The 20,905-nt window shown below is 41.7% G+C and overlaps 1 protein-coding gene across 1 annotated transcript in view; it reads left to right on the top strand.

Moving 5' to 3' along the window:
- Positions 1-2,743: 2,743 nt before the first annotated feature.
- KCNS3 (potassium voltage-gated channel modifier subfamily S member 3) overlaps positions 2,744-20,905 on the top strand; it is a 43,507-nt gene continuing 25,345 nt past the window's right edge. Inside the window, exons 1-3 of the mRNA XM_081945740.1 lie at positions 2,744-3,254; positions 15,207-15,369; positions 16,825-18,347. Coding sequence (XP_081801866.1) covers positions 16,874-18,347 — 1,474 coding nt within the window. The 5' untranslated portion in view covers positions 2,744-3,254; positions 15,207-15,369; positions 16,825-16,873. The remainder of the gene's footprint in view (positions 3,255-15,206; positions 15,370-16,824; positions 18,348-20,905) is intronic.

The raw sequence follows: 20,905 nt of genomic DNA, 5'->3' as shown, positions 1-20,905 counted from the left end.
CACTCATGATAAACAACAACAACAAAAGGAATAAGCTGGAAGAAAATTTTTTAAAAATGGAAAAACATAGGAATAGAATTAAAAATAAAAGCCATGCCAGCTGATTGAATTTGGGCAGGTTACTCTCTCTGTCTGTTCAACTATTTCGTAGGGTTGTTGTAGTGGGGAAACTAGGAGGAGAAAAGGAGATTAGATATGTTTGTTGCCTTGCTTAGAAAAACAATAAAGACTGAATATAAGTAAAATACTCATAAAAGTAAATGAAACAAAAACCTGAAGTACAGATAGTCCTCAGCTTATAACCATTTGTTTGAAGTTATAATGGCACTGAAAAAAGTGATTTATGACTATTTCTCATACTTACGACCCTTACAGCATCCCCATGATCACATCAAAAGTTGGATCCTTGACATCTGACTCATATTTATGACGGATGCAGTGTCCCGGGGTCATGCAACATTGCAACCTTCTGATGAATTGTAATTGTCAATTGGAGATGCCAGATTCACTTAACAACCATGTTATTCACTTAACAGCTGCAATGATTCACTTAGCAATTGTGGCAAGAAAAGTTGTAGAATGGGGCAAAATATTACTTAACAGCTGTCTTGCTTAGCAACAGAAAAGTTTGCACTCAGTTGTAGTTGTAATTCAAGGACTACCTATATACCTTTGGATCCAGTTACCACAGGTGGGACTACTCTGTCTGCAATAGCCAAATGACTACTAAATAATAATAAAAAAGAGCTACTGGGAAATTTAACTCTACTGATTGTCCAGATATATGGTCCTGCCATAGCTACTTCTAGAAATCAAATTGTTTAATTGTTAATCTTTTTTTTCAATGTTGTCCCTTCTTTGCAAGTGGAGGCTTGGTTTTTCATTTCATAAATCCATACACGCAGCAACTCTCCAGCCCAGGCTGTGACACTGAACAGAAGCAACACACAGTTAGTCTTAACTTCTGCATCTCAATACACAGTACAGAACAACTGAGTTGACTTTGTGTGGCTCACTCTCTCAATAGATACAAAAGTAAGGTAAATTGCTCCAAACTCGATTGCAGAAAATACTTCAGCAACAGAATGGTCAATGCCTGGAATGCACTACCTGCCTTTGTGGTTTCATCCCCAAACTCCCCAAACTTTAACCTTAGTCTGTCTACTGTCGACCTCATCTCACACCCCATCCTAAGAGGTCTGTAAGGGGCGTGCATAAATGCACCAGCGTGCCTATAGTCCCTGTCCTACTGTCCCCACTTATTCATAGCCATTTCCTGTATTCTTATTTATGTTTATACTTATATCTGTTATCTTATACATGCTTGACAAAATTAAAAATAGATCAGAAGAAAACTGGGGGAAATAGAAACTTCCATTATTTATGGAAAAGAGTAGCAAATCCACTAAACAATCTAGGATCCCAAATACTTCATCCTCTCCTCAATCAACCCTATTTTCTAGAACATAGAAATATGAATTCCACGTGTTCGTCTTCTTAAACTTGGGAGTGTTCTAAAACCCGCAGACTTCAGTCCCAATCCTGCTCTGGTGAACCTGGAGCACCGCATAACAGCCATTCAAAATTTCAACGTTCAGAACAATCTTTCTGAAGACACTTGGCTCTAAAGCAGCAGTTCCCAACCTTTTGGGCACCGGGGACCGGTTCCGCGGTTTCTTACGCCGACCAGTATCGGGGAGGAGGGTTTTTTTCGCGCTCTACCTGCATCCCCGCGCGTGCGCGGATGGGGGCTTCCCTGGCTTGCGCGGTTGGAGGAACACCTTCTCTAAAGTAAAAAAGAGAGAAATGAGCTCCGCTGGGCAATGCATTTCATTCTTGGCAGTACAAAGTAGATGCCCTCCAGAACTGTCGGATCAGTTCCAATTCCACAGCACAGGGATAATGGGACGAGGAAGTTGAAACACACGGAGGGTGCCAAGTTAAGGAAGAGTGGAATAGATTTCAAGAACTGTGGAAAAAGCTGGTTGGACTCTCTTGTACAATACGATTCTTTTGGCAACCTGAACATTTCTAAGTGCTATTAAGATTTTTAATCTGTTGAAAACAAATACTGAAGGCATAAACTGAGAATGCCCGGACATTCCTATCCCTCAAACAAAACAAAAGTACCTTAAATTATTTTTCTACAGGTGCCACATGATGGGAAAGGCCACTGGCCAATGAACCCTAACCCAAAGCTATTTACAAAATTAGGCACGGTGGTCCCTGAACACCTTTGAGGGCATCAGGTTGGAGATAAGCCTTTCTCAGCCCTACCTGCAGATGGCTGGGCAAGACTTTAACCCTTTCTACATTCAACCCCCACCTTCTCCCATTGAGCTACGGTGGGAGTTCCCGATGGGCGTGCTCCAGTACAGCCTTCTCCCAAAGGTGCTTTTTCAGGAGGCAACGGGACTTTCTTGTTTTTCTTCTTTGAAGTCCTTTCGCTGCTCACCCAAGCAGCTTCTTCAGCTCTGACAGGATAGTGGGGGAGCTGAAGAAGCTTCTTGGACTAGAAGCGAAACGTCTTCTAAAAACAACAAAAGAAAGTCCAGCTGCGTCCTGAAAAAGCACCTTTGTGACAACCGTGACCTTCCTGGACGACTGAAAATCTCTCCAGACTTTTAGCACAGCGTTCGTTTTTTAGCATGGTTCCCAATCCGGTCCTTTCATTGCAGCAGAAAGTGACTGCACATATATCTTATTATTTTATTTCCTGGAATACTGGAGTCGGGAGTGTGTGTGAGGGAGAGACAGGTGGAAGACAGAACACAAACAAGTCGCCCTGCACCATTTTATATAGCAGCCTTCCCACCAACCTGCTTACACGCGTTGGACTTCAACTCCCATCATTCCCGATCTGCAAACTTGTTAGCCGCGCTGGCAGAGAGAAGCGCTCCCTTCCCGTCGCGTTGCAAACAAAAAACAAAAGCAAAAAACAACCCACCGCCCGGGGGAAAGGGAGCTCTCACCTGCCCTCCCGAAACTGCTCGCGGTCGCTTCCCCGCAGGGACGACGGAGGGGGACGGGGCACCACCCGAAGACGGCGGGAGGGAGGAGGCCCGGCGTTCCTCAAGCCCTGCCCTTTTCCTTGCTTCGCGCTCCTCCTCTGCCTCTCCCCCCCCCCCCTTCCACTTCCACTGCTGCACCGGGACGTCTTTCAAAGCTGCGGGACGCCCATGTTGTTTAGGCTCTCCGCTGCGGCGCCCACAAACAGAGCCCCCTGCTCTGCTCGATCCCGTTGCGCTCTGCAGGTATTTGCAACCCTCTTTCCCGGAAGAGGGGCGCGCTCGGTCTCTTCTTCCAACCCTCCGAGGTGTCGCTGCTGGGCATCCGCAAACCAGCCCCATAGCCGGTAGCGCCAAAGTTTCGTGCCACCGCTTCATTTTTTTCCTCCGGCTCCCCACTTTTGCTGCCTCCCACCACCCACATCCCTTCCTCTATCGTCCCGGGGCAAAGGAAACTTCGCTCCGTGCGCTGCTGCAGCTCGGATGCCCTTCTTCGCGGCTTCTGGTGCTTTCAAGTTTTCCCGGCACCGGCGAGTGATAAAGAGCCTGGGTGGTGTGATTTCTCTTTTTCTCGGTTGGGACGTCCTTCTTTATACCCGGCTACAAAACGGAATCTCTCTCCCGGTGAAGGAGGAGGAGGAAAGGAAAGCAGAGTCCGGTTTTATACTAGTTAGAAAATCGGAGCCCTAAGCCGGGACGGTGCATCTGGGACTGACTGGGATCTGAAATCTCCGCTCGGACAGCCGGGATTTGGTTGGGACGTCGCCCCTTTGCGTTGCAAGTGTGCAATGGTTTACTAGAGGAGGCGCTGGCTGCAGGGCAGCGTACTCTTTATCTAAACTCGCCGGTTCCCAAGGCTGAATTTTAACTAAGTTATACGTGTTTTGAAGTAGGATTAAAAGGCGCCGCCGGAGGGGAGGAGTGTCAGTTTGAGGTGGATCTTTTCTTAAAAGCCAGGCGTTAAAGTACCGTACAGGCACGGTAGAATGGGGATGAGGAAAGTGTGTGTGTTGTGTGTGTGTTGTGTGTTGTGTGTTTGGATGGAGGTGCTTTCCTTCACTTTGAACAATGGTGATCCCGTTCCTTGCGAGATATTTTACCTTCTAAACTTGAAACTGCTCTAGCTAGTAGCGTCTGTGGAATTGGACTGTCTGTCCCTGTTTCTGACTGCGCTTGGTGGAGAGAAATGTGTAGGGTGCCCAGCAAGGGTATTGTGCTCCCTTCTGGTACGGTATGATAGCTCCTGAAAGGCTTGTTATTTCCAAGGGAAGAAAGTCAGGCTGCAGAGAGCTATCGTATTTTCCCAAAATATATTTTTGATAGGAGGTTAGATTGATTTCCTTTAAAGCATTGTTTACAACTGCAACCATTGCACTGTTCCTTAGCCTGTCGGCTGTAGTAGTAATTGGAGCCCTAGAAGCAGAATATCCTTTTCAAATCAAGAGTTTGTTTGCTTTTTAGAACATCTTACTTGAATTTTAAAAGTGTGTTTGGAAGGGTTTAATGTTTTTCTTTTATGGTTCTTCCCAGAAGATGGAAGGAGAGTTGATCAGCAATAAACATGTCAGTGGTCCAAGTCTTACGTAAAGAGAAGTATGGGAACAAATTTCCACAAGCAAAGGAATAAAGCAGGCAGAAAATTCAGATGCATTAATGACAGACTATGGAATGAGCTTGCTGTACAATTTATATTTCTATAATGTGACCCATCAGTGAGAAATTGCAGTATCTGTTTCTGCAAACATTGACCCTTGTTCTGCCTTGCTGTGCTGAATCTTAGTCTAGTTTGTCAGCAAAAGTGGAAAGTCATTAATTACATGAGTACTGAAATATATTTCAATGCATTTCAGCAAGAGAAGGAACAAGGGGGAGAAGAGCTGGATTGATGACTGCTGTGGATTTGTACCTGTGCCTCTGTGGTGGAATTGGGTGGCTTAGGTTTTTATTATGGTAGATGTTTTATGTGTCCATTTTTTTAAAAAATAATTAAACTGCAACTTACATGCTTTGTTAGTAGAAGCAAGTGTGGTAGAACACAAGGGGATTTCTAAGGGCTATATGCCTTGTTACAGTAGTAGTATATTGTTATGCCTTGTTAGTTCTTAAAAAGAGCAGTTGTGATATGCATGCATTTCCGGGGAATCTGAAGCAATATTGTAGCCAAGAACATCATTAAAGGGCATTTTATGAGAAAAGAACGCAGGAGGGACAAATAAAATTTGTTCGCATCACATTGTGGTCCCAGTCTGGGTTCTTGCCCATTCCTAACTCTGATTACTTTTTGGATAAGAAAGAACAAGCTGCAGGCCCCCCCTCCCATGTCTTCCTTTACAGATGTTGAGTTATAGTTTTGCCCAGCATCTGTGACTGGTTTCACTATCCAGGCTAAAAGTCAAAGTTTGGGTCTTTTAGAAATTCCCAAGTGGCCAGCAGGGATATTTGTGAGGTTTTCCACATGCGCCTGAAGTTTTAGTGGATGACATGAAGTCTTTACCCTTGCTGCAGAAATTGTCGTGGGAAATTGACTTTGCAGGTAACTGCATAAGATGGCCTATTGCTGGATGTCTTGCTGAACTTGCTTTCTGACCAGTGATGACAGGCTGAGAAATTTTTGCAAGCTCATCTGCAGAGTTATGCAACCTGCCAACCTCTGGGCCAAGGTTCCAGAAACGATCAAACTTTGCAGCGAGATATTCCTTTCTACCTTTGTAAAAAATTGGAAATGGATTGTTTACATTTGGCTACAGAATGCATTTTTTGATGTACATCAAATCAGGATTCTATTCTACACCCCCACCCCACCCACACCCCGGAACAAACTTAAGAGTCCTTAATTCACTGCAAAGAAATCCAGTAATTCCAGTGTGGGTATACCTTCGGGTTTACTTCTAGACCGCTGCATGTAAATTTAAGACTTGGGATCCAATCACACATAGTTTCAGTCTGATAGCAAAACAGATGAGGGTTTAAAGAGATGACTTGTTTATGCCTGTTTAAGAGGCAGCCTTGTTATTTAAATGTGTAAATGTACCTTATGCAAGTGAAAACATTTTCACTTCTGTTGCAATTGAAATGAAGAAACTTATACTTCACTTTAGAAAATAAATGTTTAATTGACTCTTCCAGGGTATGCAGAATTAAGTGTATTCTCTTTAGAGTCTAGGGAGTGCAGCTGATAAGTGGGCCCCAAAACAAGTGCCAAATTCTGAGTTGCATAATCTCATTGTATGTAGAAGCAGTGAGAAGCCAAGAATAATCTCAGCTTCTTCTGATTGAGTACTTAGGTTTCTTTCATGGACATGTTTGGATAGACACACCGAACTTTTAAGTATACACTTACTCCTTTAAAAAGAAAAACATACATTGAACATCCATCACAAGGTGTAAATGATTTAACAACAACCAGAAAATGTGTGTAATGCTGGGCTAGAATTATTTCCTAAAATGAAAAGTAATACAATGCTATAATCTTGCTGTATGTATACTGCATGGGGAGGAAGCTTCATTCAACTCCACAGATTTCTTAGTAATACGAAATAAGAGCTTCACTACAAACTTTGTAAAGAAAAAGAAAACCAACAATAGTGATTTGGTGTCAGGAATAAATTTTACTGAAAGGAGAAAAAGGGAAAGAGAAAAAGGGCAGTGAATGAATGAGCTGACAGATGTTTAAAGAATTCCCTTCTTACTTTTTATTTCTTATTGTAGTTTTCACTGTATAGGAATTTGAAATTGGTAGTAATAACAAGAATGCTAATGGACTATAAAACCAGGACTTCTCTTATAAATAGAAGATGACCTTTAGAAAAGATGAGAACATCTGATTTGAATAATTCTTTAGAGACAAAAAGTACAGAGGGTAGGTCATTTTTCACCCTGTCTTGACCCCCTGAGAAACACAAGCTTGTATCAGGAAACATTCCCACAATTACAGTTCAAAACACAAGCCAGCATGGTCCAGTTGAGGAAGATGAGATGGGGGAACTGAATGAATGACTGGCATTTGGCCCTCAGGGTAATCCTAATTATTTAATACACTCTCCCACAGCAGTGAAAAGTCTTAATGGCCAAATCAATGTCACCTAGGAAGTGTAATCATGTGAAAGCTTTTGGCTCCAATTCAGCTTTTGCTGAATCACTTTGCTCAGAGAGTCTCACTGCAGCGATCTGGAGGATTAGCTGGGTGACTGATGATATATAGTAATGGCTTTGCAAGTCCTCACAATACTCCAAAATGAAAGCGGGGCTGGATTAGACATTTTACCTTTTTTCTGGCAAAAGCCACCAAGGATCGCCCCTCTTCCTCCAGTCCGTAATGTGTGGGTTCCACTGAGTCAGAAAAGCTGAATGAAGCTGCGTGTATAACATCACCCATCATCCAACATCAAATCACCGAGTAGCCAAACTAGAAAGGACTTATTACCAAAGCTACATATATTTTCAATTGCTCTTTGGCTACAAAGCATCTGTAGAGAGATTGATACCATTCAGGCTTCTACCTAGATGGGTTTGTTTGCTTTTGCTATAGGTTTTTTCAGCAATTTAAACAGCCTGTGCCAAACTGCAGCTGCAGGAATGCTTTCTCCAGCCGGGCGGAATTGAACCTCTACAAACGATCTCCTTATTGTGTTGCTGCAAATATGATCTACAAGATGGAAATTTCTTAAGCAATATCATTCCGTGTTCTGTCTTTGATTTTGTAAGGCAGGGCAATAAAACTGGCTGAAGTAAATGTAAAATGTTTTTTTCTTCCTTTCTGAAAGGAAAAACAATGATGCTCACATTTGAAAAGGAAATATTTTGCACAGTTTGCTCGCTGGGCTGCATAAACTGTTATTCCTAGGTAAGAATAGCATTAGCACTTAGACTTATATACCGCTTCACAGTGCTTTACAGCCCTCTCTAAGCGGTTTACAGAGTCAGCATATTTTCCCCAACAACCTGAGTCCTCATTTTACCCACTTTGGAAGGATGGAAGGCTGAGTCAACCTTGAGCCCGGTGAGATTTGATCAGCCAAATTGCAGGCAGCTGGCAGGCAGGCAGCAGACGTAGCCTGCAGTTCTATACTCTAACTACTGTTTCACTACAGCAAGAATAAGAAACATTTCTAAATTGGAGAAAAAATACATTTATACATACACAAGTGTCACCTTAAGTAATTGGTCTCTAGGTTCATTTAGGATGGTGATGAACCTAGAGACCAGTTTACTTAAGGTTTCATTATGGCTCGGTGACACTTGTGGGACAAGTTCCCAAACCATCTTCCTTTTGCTTTGTTTTTTCCCCCTCTAAAACTGAGTTTATTATGATATTCCTTGTTGATTGTGCTTGTAAATTCTAATTAGAGTGGTATTTTCCAACTGTATGTCAGCTCTCACTTGTGGGAATTTTGAAGTCTGGCCTTCTGGAAGTTTGGTTGACTGAGAGGAATAAGGATGGGGCCTGCCAGAATTTCTGCAAGACAAAGACAGTGATCCATCATTTAAATAGCAGAGCAATGCTGATAAAGAAGATTAAAGGAAAAACAAATAACATATCTTCTGGATCACAGCCAATAGGAAAAATATTAGCTTCAACCTGAGGTCCAGAATGGGAGCAAAGAAGATGGGGGGTTAAAGAAGGGAATAGGTATTTGCAAAACGTTCTGTGTGTAGAACTGCTCATGTCCAAACTGGGCATTCAAGCATGGATTGAAGTACACTTGGTTTAGTTCATAGGCAAACCTGGTGTAGAGATATTCTGATGTGGAAACAATGGGGGGGGGGAATGCTTGGCAAATGAGGGGCAGAGAGTTTGGGTAGGGTTAGGGTTAGCTTGTAGGTTGTGGGGATGAGGGCAGAGAAAGGAGAAGGTAAGGAGGGTGCCCCTTGGGTTAAGCAAATATATTGTAATCTTTTTATTCTAATTCCCAATTCATTAGAACCTTCTAAGTTATTAAAACGTAGTGTTTTAAGAATCTTTGGCCATGGTCTCCAGGAAGTAGATCAGAACCTCTTGAAGAGTGCTAGCTCAACTATTTCACAAACCATTTAGACCATGGGTGTCAAACTTGCCGTGTCACGTTGCTGTCACGTGATGTTTCGTGATGCTTTCCCCCTTCACGGAGCTGGGGTAGGCGTGGCCTACACATGATGCATCCGGCCCGCAGCCTGCCAGTTTGACACCCTTGATTTAGGCCATTTAAATTTGAATGGACCATTTAGTACTTTGCTGAAGATGGCCACCTTAGAATTAGCGTCAGGTGCAAGCAATCAGAACCACTCATCAATATTCTCAAGTAGAAGCTTTATTGTTAGTCACCTATGTTACAGGAATCTTACCAAACTCACTAATTCCCTTGGAAATGTTCAGTTAAGGCTTAAGGATTCTGGGGAGAGATAAGGCCTGTGTCACGTTCTGCAATGCAAGGCCTCTAAGCTCAGTACCTTCTTAACACCTCCTTCTAATCTAGCTGGATATTCCACCATCGTTGGTAATGAAATATAACTGAGAATTCCTTTAATGATGTTAGATGTATATCTGTTTTTTTAAAAAAATATTGATTAGAAATCAACTAGTTTTTCTGATGTATTTGTGTATAGTATTTTGCAATCTGGAGACTCTTCCTTTGCCATGAGTATAGGTGTGAAACTGTACTGCAAGTCTCCTTGGGTGAAATTGCTGGTTAGGTGATACTATATTTTTAAAATGTCTTTTGACTTCAAATTGTTGTTACAGTACAGTTATAGTTTAGATGAATGTTGGAGGCCTCTGGTGGAAACAACAGTTAGCAGCTCGCCTCTTTTGTATTAGAAAGCCCCCTAGAAGTCTGGTATGGAATTTTTTTACCATGTTTGAAATGCTGATTGCAAGCAAAAATGATTTTCAAAAGCCCTTGGCATTGGAGAAGGCAAATTAACTCCAAGAGGTTCAATGAGCTAATTTTCTCCATCCAAAATATTGAATAGAAATAGAAATACTTGGAATGGAATGGACCTTGTGTATTAATCTGATGCCTATCAATGTATTGGAAATGTGTTACAATTCACTTAATAGTAAATATTTTTATTGCCATGGAAATTTGGGGAGGGAGATGCATTGTTACTCATGACTCTGGAATCATTCTTGAGAAAGAGTAGTAACTATTATACATTCATAGTGAATAGCGGAGAGAGGTTAAAAGGGACTTTATATGAAAAATTATACAGAAGTTATATTTAAAAGATTTTGATGGCTACCCATTTTGAAACACAACTCTGGATAGCTCACAACAGTCGAATCTCAAACTATAACAATTAAATAAAACCACAAAGCGCCATAAAACATCTGGTGATATTGCGTTCCTCATTAGTTTGTTTATTAAAATTTCCATAACGATAATTGTACACTTTTTTATTAAAAAGAAGACAAATTAGTTATCCTTAATCTGCCTACATCTCTGCTGGCATATCACCTGTGCAAGCTACTTGATCATGTTATGCACAGTTGAATTATGATAGGATTGAGTACCCATGCTGGATGGAGTTTCAAGCCAAATGCAATGCAGTGCCTTTTGCGAGAATTTATTGCGTGTACATTTCCGCACGTGGCTGAGAATAGGTGCAAAACTGATTTTTGGGACAAGTAGTCCCAGTTAACTTAATCTTTTCTATTATTTAATGGTCCCAGCTTGCATTTTTCTGAAATGCCTGATCTATAACTTGCAGATCTCCCAACCAGTCAAAGTATTTGATCATAGTGGTTGTCTTGAAGGCAACGGATGGAGAGGAGTCTAGCATTAACCTTCTAATTAGATGCACTATGTTTTATTCAAGTGATATAAACTGTCAGGATTTATCTTTATTTAGATCAGAGTGCCTAAAGCTGTGTTGATTATCTTGGCCCAAATAAAGCTAGGCTGTAGTTGAAGCAATACTTATATGTTTTAGGTGAATGAGCTTCATACAAAGAATCATAGTGAATATTTGTTTATGGTATATTCTAACGTTCCCTTTTTAAATTGCCCAATTCATGTCTTGCACATTCTCACATTTCAAATTTTGTGGAATCAGCGTCCTACTGTTGGAGGTTGAACAAAATGAAGCTAATGATCCATATATAAATACAGTGAACTGTCTTCCCACTACATTTTTCTTTTTCTGCTTAGCAGTCCATTAACCTTAATTAACCTTTTATTTTAAAAAACCTCTTTTTTTTGCTATACCAAAGTCACTACAATGTGATGTTATTTTTTTTTTGTAGGAGCAGCCATCTCTTGAGTGCTCACTAGTATCTATAGTATAGGTCAGTGATCGCTAACCTTTTTTTGGCTTGCGTTCCAAAAGCGGGGGGAGTGCAGGGGGGTCGTGCACAGGTGTGCCACACCCATAATGCTATGTGTGCGACCCAGTGCACATGTGTGTACACCCCACACACACACATGCGCGCGACCAGCACTCCCTTCCAGAAACTTTCTAGGGGCCTGGGGAGGGCGAAAACAGCCTTCCCCCCCCCAGGCCCTCCTCCAGTTTGTTCGTAGGGCCGTTTTTCGCCCTCTGGAGCCTCCAGGGAAGCCTCCTGAAGGCTCCGGAGGGTAAAAAACGGCCCTATGAACAAACCAGAAGTCCGTTCTTTAATTTCCGGTTTGCCCGCTTGGCCAGTTTTTCGCACTCTGGATGCTTCAAGGAAACCTCCGGGGGGACAAAACAGCCTCAAAAGAAGGCCGAAGCCAATTGGCCAGCGCGCACATGCGCTGGAGCTGACAAGGCAACGCCCAGGGCAATAGCTCTGTGTGCCACATAGGTTTGCCATCATGGGTATAGGTAGTCCTTGTCATATGGCCACAGTTGGAACTTGAATCTTGGGCACTGGATGAGTAGTCATTAAGCGAGACATCTATGTATCCTTTTCAGGATTTTATTATTAACATCAAAATAGAACACTTTGGGTCATTTTGGAAATGGTATAATACATTTCTATAGGATTATTTGTTTAGTGTATGGCATATCATACATGGACTAGCAATATACGTATATATTAACATTTCATCTAGAGGAGTAGAACACAATGGAATACAAATGTTAAAAAGATCTATCTTCAAATTCCAAGGTCAAGGCCATGATCTAACCATTGAAGCAAAGCATCGTTTATATTTTAAAAATCAGATACTGGAGTGATATATGCCCTCAGCTTACAGCCGGTCATGATGTGATCTACAGTTTGACATGGCATGCTGCAGAGGAGGCTACTATGCCCCATTTATAGAGAAACGCCATGTTAGGTGTGAATTCTATTCAGGATTGTCCACTGCTGATGTGGTAGTTCGAAGCCTGGCATCTTTTTGTGGGGTCATTTATGTTACTTTTATTGTTTCAGATGATACTGTTTTTGACAAGTCAATGTTCTCTATCACTCCAACATACAGACACAAAATAATAATAATTATTATTAGATTCTCTCCCCCTCCCTTAATACTTTTATAAGGAACTCAAGATGGCAAACATATATGATGTTCCTTTAAGTCACAAGAAGACAAATTTCACTGAATGGCAAGACCATTTTCCTAATAGTAACACCATTTGGAAGGGAAAGTCAGTTACTCAGAGAAATAGTGTTTGCTGAACATGACCAAGCAGACCTTAAATAGTCATATATCACAAATACTTTAATCTGAATGACTGCATTGAACAGAAAATTGGATTTAATAACCTCAGTGGCCCCTGCCAACATTCAGAATTTATGATGACTATCAACATCTTTATTTTTGTGGAGGGACCTAGGTTGTAGCATCAACTGCTATTGGTATTTTATTTGTATATCATTTATGTCATAATAAATTAGAATTACAGAGTAATAAACTTAAGAACAAGCTGCTACTGAAATTGAACTCCTATCATTGTTAAAGTTTAGAAAGGAACTTAAAACATATTTACCCAGAACTTTTAATGTTCCCTCTTTTATTTCAAGTTTCTTTTAAGCTTTTAATGTTATTGTCATCTATGTTTTAGTGATTGTAAGTCTTCCAAAGCCAATGAGAGATTGGACAGAATGTAAATTTTCTAAATAATACTTAATTGCAGTGATTATCCTGATATTTTGTGGCACCTGCAATTTGGCAGTTCAAATCTCACCAGGCTCAAGGCTGACTCAGCCTTCTATCCTTCCAAGGGGGTTAAAATGAGGACCCAGATTGTTGGGGGCAAGAGGCTGACTCTGTAAATCTTTTAGAAAAGGCTGTGAAAGCACTGTAAAGTGGTATGTAAATCTAAGTGCTATTGCTATGTGATATTTTGAAGGTACAATAAGTTAGATCTAGAGCAGAGGTGGGTTGCAAATCCCGGTGCCACCGATTCACTCGTGCTCGTGCATGATGCTTCTGCACATGTGCAGAAGCGTCTGTGTGGATGGGTGGAGCCTCCCGCCACTGCCACTACCAGTTCGCCTGGTCCTGGCCGAATTGGGAGCAGCCCACCTCTGATCTAGATGTGGCTATAGGAAATGTGTCTCCTGTAAATGCCAATAGCATATATATGTATAAATGTATATAAGTGGGGGTTGCGTATTTGTGTTTGTGTATGCAAACATACACATATACACACACAATCTCCACAGGAGTTACTTGGTGCTTTGTGCCTATAAAAAATCTTTATAATCCTAGCTATTTATTTAAAAAGAATGTCCAGAGACATCATCATTTCAAGATGGGAATTCTTATTAAAATGTAGCAATATACAAAATTTACCTGTAAATGAATAAAATAATTTTTAATTTTGCAACTTGAAGGGTTTTCTAGTCCTTAGGATTAGGATTTTTGAGCCTTAAATAAGGATGATGCTATGCAGAGAAAGAGCATACGGAAGTCTGAGTCAGCTAATAAAACCACAGATTGCATGAGGAAACCCCGAAGTAGAGACAAACCATTTGGACCACAAAACCTCAACCATCAAATCACGGTTTCCAAGGGATCTGCACTGCAGATACATAGAAGTGAGAACCTGTGCGTTTGTTATGGCTGTACTGCAGAGGTGGGTTGCTACTGGCATTACTGCCAGTTCGGCACATGCGCATTTGCACCTAAAAAGGTCTGTGCATGTGCTGAATGTAAGAAAAGGGGAAAAATACATTTCTGCAATGGAGATTGTTCTGCACTTGCGCAGAAGCAAAAAATAAAGATGGTGCCGCCTCAATAGAACCGGTTCGGGTGCGTGGGCAGCCGAGTTACTATCTACTCGGCCAAACTGATAGGAACCCACCTCTGCTGTACTGGTTTCCCTGCTGTGCTGCGACATTCCTGCCCAATTTGGTGCCGGATCTTGTAATTGATAATCTTAAGTAATTTCAACTTGGCTCAGGGGCGGGTTCCTGCCAGTTCTAACCTCTTCTATAGAAGAAGTTCCACAAATCTACCGTGCCCTTTAGAACCGGTTCCAGCTCCCTCCCCCTGCTTGTCCGCACCACGCTTGCCCCACCTGCCACTCACTGATTGGCTGGCTCACCAATCGCCTCGCCCGCCTCTAAGAGTCCTATCTAAACCTTAAAGTCTTAAAGCTGTCAAGTTTGAACACCCCTGGGGTTTTTTTTCTAAAGGGTTAGGGGTGCAAGGATCTTGTAACTTGACAGCTTTAAGACTTGCACACTTCAGTGCCAGAGTTCCTGAGCCAACATGCTGGAGGAGTAATTCTGGGAGTTGAAGTCCACAAGTCTTAAAGCTGTCAAGTTTGAACACCCCTGGGTTTTTTTCTCTCTAAAGGGTTAGGGGTGCAAGGGTCTTGTAACTTGACAGCTTTAAGACTTGCGTGCTTCAAATGCCAGAGTTTCTGAGCCAACATTTTGGTTGCTAAGCAAGAGCGCTGTTAAGTGAGTTTCAACACATTTTACAAGTTGGCCACGCCCACCCAATCGCATGACTGTCAAGCCACTCCCACTCAGTCACATGACTGGCAAGCCACTCCCACAAAGCAGGCCACACCTACAGAAGAGGTTCTAAAAAATTTGAAACCCACTACTGGCTTGGCCTTATGTGGGAATTGAGTTTTGGGAGCAGCTCAACAGTTTATGGCCCCAATGGCAACCATGGATCAATTCAGAGGTCATGAAAACCTCTAACATGAATCTTTTGTAATCACATTTCTTATATCTCTTTTTTTTCTGATCAACATTGCTTTCATCACCACTTGTCTTAAAAGCTGTGTGGGTAATATAATAATCATGACCTGTTTGTTTTGTTTTTTTGTCCTCAGGTATCTTTGAATGTTTTGGAACGTGCAAAATTTTGGCAGCTTGAAAGTCATTTCAGTTCTGGTTTGGTTGCAGCACCTGAATACTTGTAGATACAATCTGCTACAGTAGGAAATGCTTCTAGAACTGGCAAATGCCTTAAGAAGAGACTTTTTATCTTTCCTGGTAAGTAGCAAAATAAGGATTGTCAGAAAACGAAGAGAGGGGAAAAAAGGACAATCAGTTATTTCCCAGTGAATTAAAATGTCAATATTAAGTACTATGCCTTTGCTTGTTTTAGGGATATTAAACTGGACATGATCACATAACCAGTTTAATATCAAAAACAAATAACAGGAGAGATAAATGGATGCTAAAAACAAGCCTTTGCAGACTATAAAATCATATCTATTATTCATACACCCACACAAGTCATTGATGACGTTACCTAATTGGGTAATGAAACATCTGCAAGCAAACAACCAAGCTCATAGAACACCGAGGACTTCACAGTTCAACCCTGAACAGTATATTTATATATTCTCTTCTTTGGGACCCAAATCCTAAGCATGTTCATATGGGATGAACCAGTTCCATGTGGAGGAGACAGTCCTGAAGATACCTGAGAGCCAAGCCTTCTAGCTTTTAAAGGTTAATTTTGGCCTTTTGGATTCTCCCTGAAATCCTACATGAAACTAATCCTGTGCCCACAACACAAGCATTATATGGTTCTCACCCACCACCGTGTGGGTATCTGCATTGGGCAGCAATAGCAGTTTCCAGATGGATTTCCAAACAACCTCACATTCCAATTTCATTGTATACATGATGTACAATGACAATAGAGGCAATGCTATACATAGAACATGTGGCAGTAATGCATTCTAGGTGTGGTAAGTGTGAGTTGTCAAGGCCTCTTGCTTCAGATATCCTGGCCATGGCATCTACCTGTCAATCTAGCAATAACTGGGAGTCGTCCAAATTGCAGATCTGTTCTTTCAAATAAAATGACAGAGTTAGAACTAGAACAGATCAGGAACCAAAATCCATTCTGGGCTTTTTTCCTAGTGAAAAAAAGGAAAAATAAGTTTGCCTGGAAAAAAGGTGTTAATTATCTGAAATATTAATATTAATTCAAGTGAAACAACTGTGAGAACAATAAAATTACTATTTTGTATTTTTAGATAGCTGGGTTGATGGAAAAGGAAAGAGAGTGTGAGGCATTCTTTATTGTATTTGCTACTTCTAATCTAATTAACTGTCTTTTAAGTAATTTAACAGCACGTCATTGAAAACATTTAGTACTGCAAGATCCAATATGGTTTGGTCAACAGAACCAGAAATTTAGTCTTTCGAGCTTTCAAACTCATGCTGGAGCCCATCCTGGAGAAACCTCTCTCTACCGGAATATGTTCTGCTAGAGAGAAGTTCCTTGAGAATGGGTCCAGCATGAGTCCGAAAGCTCTGAAGACAAAACCGCTGGTTCCGGTGACTGACCTATAATGGAACCAGCAACATTGTTTGCCTTCATTCATGATATTTAGTATTGTTCATAATTTTCCTCCTTCCATTTTAAACCGTTGCAATGAACAGACTAGACTAGATTGGGTCACCTGCCTGTGTTTTGTGTTGCCTTTTTAGGTGCAGTGTAATATTATGTGCCTTGCAAGCAGAGCTCACGGTGATCAAAATGGTGTATGGTGAATTCTTCCACAGACCAGGACAAGATGAGGAGCTGGTCAATTTGAATGTTGGTGGTTTTAAACAGTCCATTGGTCAAAGCACACTGCTCAAATTTCCTCATACAAGGCTTGGGAAGCTACTCAGGTGCCATTCAGAAGAGGCAATTCTGGAACTTTGTGATGACTACAGTGTGGCAGACAAGGAATATTACTTTGATAGGAACCCTTCTTTGTTCAGATACGTGCTGAATTTTTATTACACAGGTAAACTCCATGTTATGGAAGAACTTTGTGTCTTCTCCTTTTGCCAGGAAATAGAGTACTGGGGGATCAACGAACTCTTCATTGATACGTGTTGCAGTGGTTGGTACCAAGAAAGAAAAGAAGAATGTCCTGATAGAGAATGGGATCAAAGAAGCCCAGGTGGGAGTCTAGATTCCTCTGATGATGAGACCTCTTCCATCTTTGAGAAGGAGCTTGAGAAGTTTGATAACCAGTGGTTTGGAGAGTTGCGCAAGAAAATATGGATCCGAATGGAGAACCCTGCGCATTGTTTATCAGCCAAACTGATTGCTGTGTCTTCCTTAAGTGTGGTCCTGGCATCTATTGTGACTATGTGCATTCACAGCATGCCAGAGTTCCAGAAGGTGGGTGTCAATGACAAAGAGGTTGAAAACCCAATCCTGGATGTTGTGGAGCTGATATGCATCATCTGGTTCACCTCTGAGCTTATAATCAGGTTAGCTGCTGCTCCGAGTCAGAAGAAGTTCTGGAAGAACCCGCTGAATATCATTGACTTTGTATCGATCATTCCATTTTATGCCACTTTGGCTGTTGACACCAAAGACGAAGAAAGCGAAGATATTGAAAACATGGGGAAGGTGGTTCAAATTCTGCGCTTAATGAGGATATTCCGAATATTGAAATTAGCACGGCATTCTGTTGGATTGCGGTCTTTGGGGGCAACCTTAAGGCACAGCTATCATGAAGTTGGACTTCTGCTTTTGTTCTTGGCTGTTGGGATTTCTATTTTTTCTGTTCTGGTCTACTCAGTGGAAAAAGATAGCGACAGTTCAGAGCTGACTAATATCCCTATTTGCTGGTGGTGGGCCACAATCAGCATGACTACCGTTGGCTACGGGGATACTTTCCCAGTCACCCTTGGAGGAAAGATCATTGGCACAAGCTGCATTATCTGTGGAATATTGGTGGTCGCTCTTCCCATCACTATCATTTTCAACAAGTTTTCAAAATACTATCAGAAGCAGAAGGATATTGATACAGATCAGTGCAATAACACTCCCAAGGAAAAGACAAACGATCTCCCTTATTTTAACATTAGGGATATTTATGCAAAAAGGATGCACTCCTTTATTTCTAGCCTTTCTTCCATAGGAATTGTAGCCAACGATCAAGATTCAACCGATGCTTCCAGTATTCAAGATCTTGATGATGTTTATAACGCAACATCTTTGCAGAATGGTACAGGAAAATGAGTTGAATCTCTCTCTCTCTCTCTCTCTATTTCTTTACGGTTTCCTTCTAATATCAGCACAGCTTTTTTATAAAGACCACTTAATTCTCAGGGTATTTAACTCGCTGCCATATTAGGGCATTCTTTGCTCTGAAGATGTCGCACATTCTTTACTGTTTAGATGAGGCTTAAGGATAGACAGAGGATGGTTTAGCTTTTAACATGACATAGGAAAAAGGGATTGAATGTTTGTTTCTGGATTTACATCAGTGGTGGGTTGCTAACCGGTTTACTACCGGTTCACTCATGCACATGACCGCAATGCTTCTGTGCATGCACAGAAGTTTGGGCAGGTGGGTGGAGCCTCCCGCCGCTCCCACTACCATTTTGGTCAAACTGGCAGCAACCCACCTCTGACTTACATGTATTAAATTGAGGTCTCCAGAGAAAGGAAGAATTGTGTGCAAGTAGGAAATGTGCCCCAATGAGGTGGAATTCTTGGAGATATTCTTGGGAATGTATAGATGAAAACCTGTTAATGTGGGTTACAAATGCTCTTAACGTCAATCATGGGTGCCTGCTAGCACAGAAACTCCTGTTCCACAGAGAGGCTTCGTTTCTCAGCCATACTTCTGTTGGTCCCAAAGGTGCTTTTCCAAGAAGCACCTTCCATTCTGGAAGCATTTATTCCCTGCCATCCAGCCAGAGCTGAAGAAGCTTCTTGGATGAGAAGCCAAACGTCTTCAAAGAAAACCAGAAAGTCCAGTTGCCTCTTGAAAAAGCACCTTTGGGGCAACCATGACCTGGATGATTGAGAATCTCCATAGGCATACTTTGTTAGGTTTCCTTAAACTTACAAAAGTGTCAGGTGTTAATCAGCAACCCCAACTGAAGAGATAAGTTTCATCTCTGCTTCCCATTTATAAAATGCAATGTATAGCTTCACATTTATCTTGCGAGATGTGGACATCAAACTTGCATGCCTGACCATAAGAGATTAATACATTGTATCTCCTAGGCAGCCCCTTAGGCTTCTGTTATGCTGTTTGAATCTGCCTTCTTGTGAATCAGATTGTGGTAACAATGGGAGTGTCAGGTTGTCATTTCACTGACCTTGAAATTTTTACATAAGGTAGAGCTATAAGGATCCTCAAAGCCATAGTTTGTTTACAAACCTGTACAATCCAAATCAAAGTCTCATGATTACTGAGAATAACCCACATAGTGTCCTTTGAATCAGCAGAGCAGAACTATATAACAGGAAGTGAATTTCAGAACTGTTCTTGACCCACCTTAAAACCTCACCTTTCCATCCATTCACATGAATCTGGTCTTCCATGGCTATTTCTGCTTTGGCTACTGGGGAGAATAGAATAATCCCTGGCAACCAAGAGGTTTGGCTTTGGTTGCTCAGGAAGAATAATGAGCTCATGGAAGAGCTTCCATGAGGTCAATATTTACATTTCTACACAATAATGACCAATTCCACCATTGGTCCAAGTTCTGATCTCCATGTTTGCATCCTTCCTACTTCCACCTAGTAATAGAGCTGCTGCTGTTGTCACTACTGTATGTCACAACGCAGTCCATAAAGGCAGAGTTGCTTGTTAGATTCTAGGTAGCCCATTGCCTACTGTTGACCAGGTATCGCAAGTTGCCAGCTGTGGCTCCAGGGCCAGAAAAGAATGGAATGGTAGCAGCAGTATTTGCAGTACAATAGTGCCAATTGCATGGGTAGTGGAGAGGCAGTTCATCCAGACAGCCTTATTGAGAGTCCCAGTGCCTAGCTAGCCACATAGAATTGCTGCTCAACCTGACCTTCTTATGTGATAAGAAGAACCTGGGAAGAGAACAGGAGACTATAGAAGTTTTGAGGCTGACCTCTTTTCCTTCTTTATTGATGAAGCTCAGTTGTGCCTCTTTTACTACTCTGGATCCAGAGGTGGTATTCAGCCGGTTCGGACTGGTTCAGGTGAATGGTAGTGACGATCTGCGGGTCATTCACCCATGCCAGCTCTATGCCATCCTATTTAGCCACGTTTTCTAAGCCGTGCACATGTGTGCAAGCTGCATGTGTGAGCAAAGTGCGTGTGCTGAAGGCGCACATGCTCACTAAGCAAGTGTGCACGCGCGCAGTGAACCAGTGGTAAACTTACGTGAAACCCACCTCTGTCTGGATCCAGGACTATTTGAGGGAATTTATTCCAGTATGATAAAAATGTGGTGATTCTTTTTTTCTTTAGATTGGTTTCTGGTTTGGAAAAGCACAATCCCCTCTCTTTCCTTAGTGTGGTAGACTTTGTCAAATGACTGAATAAAAAGTCTGGATGTCAAGATGTGCCTTTGCGTTATGGGGAGAGTTGTGCCTTCTCGCCTGGGTACTTTATTTGTTTTGGTAATGGTAACAGGAATCAGGATGATCCAGGAAGAAGCTAGTTTATTTTTTTTCTATACCGATAACATGGAAGGAATTCATTAGGAGCTGCTACAAATGGTACTGCCTTTCTTGCTTATGGAATTCATTCTAATAGATTGACATCAGCCAACCAGTGTCTGAAATCTTGGG

The sequence above is a fragment of the Natrix helvetica genome, assembly GCF_964273705.1.
Source record: "Natrix helvetica genome assembly, chromosome: 2".
Lineage (NCBI taxonomy): Eukaryota > Metazoa > Chordata > Lepidosauria > Squamata > Natricidae > Natrix > Natrix helvetica.
The sequence above is the reverse complement of the archived record's forward strand: the minus strand, read 5'-3'. Positions and strand labels throughout refer to the sequence as shown.